The sequence below is a fragment of the Neopelma chrysocephalum genome, unplaced genomic scaffold (genome assembly GCF_003984885.1).
Source record: "Neopelma chrysocephalum unplaced genomic scaffold, ASM398488v2 Primary Assembly neopelma1_94776, whole genome shotgun sequence".
In the NCBI taxonomy this organism is placed as follows: domain Eukaryota; kingdom Metazoa; phylum Chordata; class Aves; order Passeriformes; family Pipridae; genus Neopelma; species Neopelma chrysocephalum.
The window spans coordinates 1-5,098 of record NW_020923482.1 but is presented as its reverse complement, the minus strand read 5'-3'; the positions used below and the strand labels follow the sequence as shown (position 1 = coordinate 5,098).

Below are 5,098 nucleotides of genomic sequence, written 5' to 3'. Positions count from 1 at the left end.
GGGGATCCAGGGGGGTTTTGGGGACCCCCTGAAGATTCGGGAAATCTCTGGGATATTCAGAATATTCAAAAAGGTCCCCCCAGAGTTCAAAGGTTCCCTGTGGGTTCAGGACAACCCCTGACATTCCAGGGATTCCGCGGGGATTCCAAGGACCCCCCGAGGTTTTGGGGGGTCATTTTTTAGGGGAGGGATCCAGAAGGATTTGGGGGGATCCCCTGAGGTTTTGGGGGGATCCAGGGGGTTTTGAGGACCCCCTGAGCTTTGGGGAATCCTAGAAAGGGTTTGAAGGTTCCCTGTGGATTCAGGACAATCCCTGATCCTCCAGGGATTCCAGGGGGATTCCAGGCACCCCCCGAGGTTTGGGGGGGTCATTTTTTGGGGTGTGGGGGGTCAGTCCTTGCCCCGGGAGGCCTCGGCGTTGGCTCTGAGCACGGCCCCCGGGCTGGGGTAGGGTCGCTGCTGGAACAGGGGCCCCGCAGCCGTCGTGTCCGCCCCGGTCTTGGCCTCGTTCCTCTTCGGGAGTCCCGTGGACCACGTGCCCCTGCCCCGAAAAATTTGGGGGGTCAGCAGAGCCCCCAGAGCCCCACGGAGCCCCCAGTACCCCCCAGTCCCTCCCAGTCCTTCCCAGTGCTCCAATAACCCCCTCCCAGTACCCTCCAGTCCCTCCCAGCCCCTCCCAGTCTTGGCCTCGTTCCTCTTAGGGAGCCCTGTGGACCACGTGCCCCTGCCCCAAAAAATTTGGGATTGGGGGTCACCAGAGCCCCCAGAGACTCCAGATGCCCCCCAGTCCTTCCCAGTGCTCCAATAACCCCCTCCCAGTACCCTCCAGTCCCTCCCAGTGCCCCCCTCCCCGGTCTTGGCCTCGTTCCTCTTGGGGAGTCCCGTGGACCACGTGCCCCTGCCCCAAAAAATTTGGGGGGTCAGCAGAGCCCCCAGAGCCCCACGGAGCTCCCAGTCCCCCCCAGTCCCTCCCAGTGCCCCCCAGTCCCTCCCAGTGCCCCCCAGTCCCCCCCAGTCCCTCCCAGTGCCCCCCAGTACCCCCCAGTCCCTCCCAGTGCCCCCTCGTTCCTCTTGGGCAGCCCTGTGGACCACGTGCCCCTGCCCGGAAAATTTGGGATTGGGGGGTCAGCAGAGCACCCAGTCCCTCCCAGTGTACTCCCAGTACCCCTCAGTCCCTCCCAGTAACCCCCAGTCCCTCCCAGTGCCCCAATAGCCCCCTCCCAGTGCCCCCCAGTATGCTCTCAGTGCCCCCCAGTCCCTCCCAGTACTCAATAGCCTCCTCCAAGCCCCTCCCAGTCTCTCCCAGTATGCTCCCTAGTGCCCCCCAGTCACTCCCAGTGCCCCCCAGTCCCTCCCAGTGCTCCAATAACCCCCTCCCAGTGCCCGCCTCGCTCTTGGCCTCGTTCCTCTTGGGCAGCCCCATGTACCACTTGTCCCTGCCCCAAAAATTTGGGGTGGGGTCACCAGAGCCCCCCAAACCTCCCCCCTTTTTCCCTCCCTCCCGGAATTCCGGGTTGTTACCGCGGCGCGTCCGAGTAGGCGCTGGGGTCCATGGGGTCCAACTCCTCGTCCTTGCGGCTCCCTGGGGGGGAAAAAGGGGGTCAGGGCCCCTCAGAGACCCCCAAAAATCCCAGGGAACTCCCCCAAAATTTCAGGAACCCCCCCTACAATTTTGGGGACCCTCCCACCTTTCTTGCCCTTGGGGTTCAGTGCTGGGTCCTTGCACCAGGAAGGGGGAAATAGGGGGCAAAAGGGAGGTCAGGGCCCCTCAGAGACCCCCAAAAATCCCGGGGGAACCCCAAAAAATCCCAGGGGAACCCCCCTAAAATTTTGGGGACCCCCCCACCTTTCTTGCCCTTGGGGTTTGGCGCCAGCTCCTCGTGCCAGGGGGGAAAAGGAGGGAAGGAAAAGGGGAGTCAGGGCCCCTCAGAGACCCCCAAAAATCCCGGGGGACACCCCCAAAACTCCCAGGGGAGCCCCCAAAAATCCCAGGGGAACCTCCCCAAAAATCCCAGAGGAGCTCCCTAAAATTCTGGGAAACCCCCAAAAATCCCGGGGAACTCCCCAAAAGTCCCAAGGAACCACCTAAAATTCTCGAGAACCCTCCAAAAATCCCGAGAACTCCCCAAAAATCCAGGGAACCCCCCTAAAATTTTGGGGACCCCCCCCTAAAATTTGGGGCCCCCCACCTTTCTTGCTCTTGGGGTACGGTGCCAGCTCCTCTCTCCGGTGGAAGCGTCGCTCCCGTTCCCGTTCCCGATCTCGTTCCCGATCCCGATCCCGTTCCCGCGGCGGCTCCTCCTTCTCGTGGCCCCTCTCAGGGGGTTCTTCAGGCTCTGGGGGAAGAGTGGAATGGTTTGGTGTAGATAGAATATATATTTTTATGTATTTTCATATATTCTTATGTATTTTTAATATATTTTTATATATTTTTATATATAAATGTACATAATATTTATCCATAAATTATATATTATATATAAATTTGTTATATATTAATACATTATATAAATATATAAGTATATATTTATATATAAATTATATGTATTATACATAAGTTTATTTTATATATTAATTCATACATTATATATAAATATATATTGCTATGTATAAACTTAAATACATATTTATATAAATATATATTTATATATAAAATACATGTATTATATATAAGTTTATTATATATATTAATTTGTATATTATACATAAATTTATTCACTTGTTCATATAATACTACATATACATTTCAATATATATAATATATATAATATACAAATGTTTATTTATACAAATAAAATATTTATTGTATATATTTTATATAGAGATTATATGTATTATCTATAAATACATACAAATATATATTTTATAATTTTATATAAATTATATACGTTATATATAAATTTATATTTATAAACATGAATATATTTTATATATCTAACAACATACCTTATAAATATAAATGTATTTTTAGCACATATATGTAAATATATAATGCATATTTACATATATAAATTATATGTATTATATATAAATTTACTCTATATAAAAATTTCTATATTTTATATATTATATATAAATTAATCCATTTGTTTATATATTACTAAGTTTAAACTTATATAATATATATTCTATGTAAATATATAAAACCTCACCTGTGCCCCCCTTGATCCTCTTGGCGGGTTTGGTGACGACGGAATTGGGGTCGTTGGGGGACAACCAGGACACCAGGTCGGTCTCCACGTTCCAGTAGTAGGGCAGCCCACTGGGGGGGATATAGGGGGGGTTTGGGGGGCCCTATAGACCCTATAGACCCCCCAGAGGGGCCCTATAGCCCCTATAGAGCCCCTCTGGAGCCCAGGGAATGGGGACAACCAGGACACCAGGTCGGGCTCCACGTTCCAGTAGTAGGGCAGCCCCTATAGGGGATATAGGGGGGATTGGGGGCACCTATGGATCCTATAGACCCTATAGAGCCTGAGGAGGGGCCCTATAGAGCCACGGAGGGGCCCTATAGCCCCTATAGAGCTCAGAGGTGGAGCCTATAGAGCCTGGAAACCCTGCGGAGGGACCCTATTAGAGCCAGGGAGGGGCCCTATAGACTCTGGGGAGGGGCCCTATAGACCCTATAGAGCCAGGGAGGGGCCCTATAGAGACTGGGGAAGGACCCTATAGCCCCAAGAGACCCAGGGAGGGGCCCTATAGAGACTGAGGAGGGGCCCTAAAAGCCCTGTAGGAGCTCAGAGTGGTTGTCCAGCCCCTATAGACACCAGGGACAGACCCTATAGCTCTTCGAGACCCCGAGGGGCCCTATAGCCCCTATAGAGCCCCTCTAGAGCCCAGGGAATGGGGACAACCAGGACACCAGGTCGGGCTCCACGTTCCAGTAGTAGGGCAGCCCCTATAGGGGGGAGATGGGGGGGGTTTTGGGGGGCCCTATAGACCCTATAGACCCCCCAGAGGGGCCCTACAGCCCCTGTGGGGGGTGAGAGGGGTCCTACAGCTCCTATAGAACCCGGGGAAGGGGCTCACCAAGGGGAGGGGTCTCCTGGGGGGGGAGGAGTCTTAAGAGAGGGGAGGGGTCTCACCAGGTAAGGGAGAATCTCCCTGGGGGGGATGGGAGGGATCTCCTGGAGGGGAGGGGTCTCACTGGGTGGGAGGAGCCTGAGAGGTTGGGAGGAGTCTCTGGGGGTGGGGAGGGGTCTCCTGGGAGGGGAGGGGTCTCCAGGAGGGGGTCGGGGGTGGGGAGGGGTCTCCTGGGGGAGGGGTCTCTGGAGGGGTCTCACCAGGTGGGGTCGATGACTTTGTACCAGGGCGGGAGGAGCCCCTCGAGCCGCGAGGCCTCGTAATCCACGTGGGCGTCGTCGTAATCCTCGGCGATGATCTCCTCTTCTGGCTCTGGGGGGGGACAAAATACATCAAAACCCCCCCAAAAACCCCTAAAACCACCTTAAACCCCAATCCTCGGCGATGATCTCCTCTTCTGGCTCTGGGGGGGGATAAAATCCATCATAAACCCCCAAAAACCACCTTAAACCCCCCCAAAACCCCTAAACCCCCCCAATCCTCGGCGATGATCTCCTCCTCTGGCTCTTTGGGGGGCAAAATCATCATAAACCCCCCCAAAAACCCTTAAATCCCCCCAATCCTTGGCGATGATCTCCTCTTCTGCCTCTGAGGGGGAATAAAATCATCATAAACTCCCTAAACATCCCCCCAAAATCCTCCCAGGGACCCCCTAAACCCCTCCCAGACCCCCCAATGGTCTCCTCCTCGGGTTCTGGGGGGGCAAAATTAGCTTAAACCCCCCCTAAATCCCCTACACCCCCCCAGTCCTGGGCAATGATCTCCTCCTCGGGCTCTGGGGGGGATAAAATCATCATAAACCCCCCAAAATCCCCTAAGCCCCCCAAGGACCCCCAATCCTGGGCAATGATCCCCCCCCCTGGCTCTGGGGGGGCAAAAATCGCCATAAACCCCCTCCTGAATCCCCTAAACCCCTCCAGGGACCCCCTAAACCCCCCCAATCTTGGGCGATGATCTCCTCCTCTGGCTATGGGGGGGGTAAAAATCAAAATAACCCCCCCCTAAACCCCCCCCC

General features: G+C 53.7%; 1 protein-coding gene across 1 annotated transcript; it reads right to left on the bottom strand.

Annotated features, from left to right (window-relative positions):
- Positions 1-218: 218 nt before the first annotated feature.
- Positions 219-4,436, bottom strand: PQBP1 (polyglutamine binding protein 1; the record flags this gene model as incomplete). The annotated part of the gene is made up of 6 exons (XM_027707819.1): positions 219-541; positions 1,522-1,582; positions 1,847-1,885; positions 2,229-2,336; positions 3,153-3,262; positions 4,284-4,436. Coding segments are annotated over 6 exons (622 nt in total), but the record flags the coding sequence as incomplete, so codon positions are not given.
- Between the last annotated feature and the right edge of the window lie 662 nt (positions 4,437-5,098).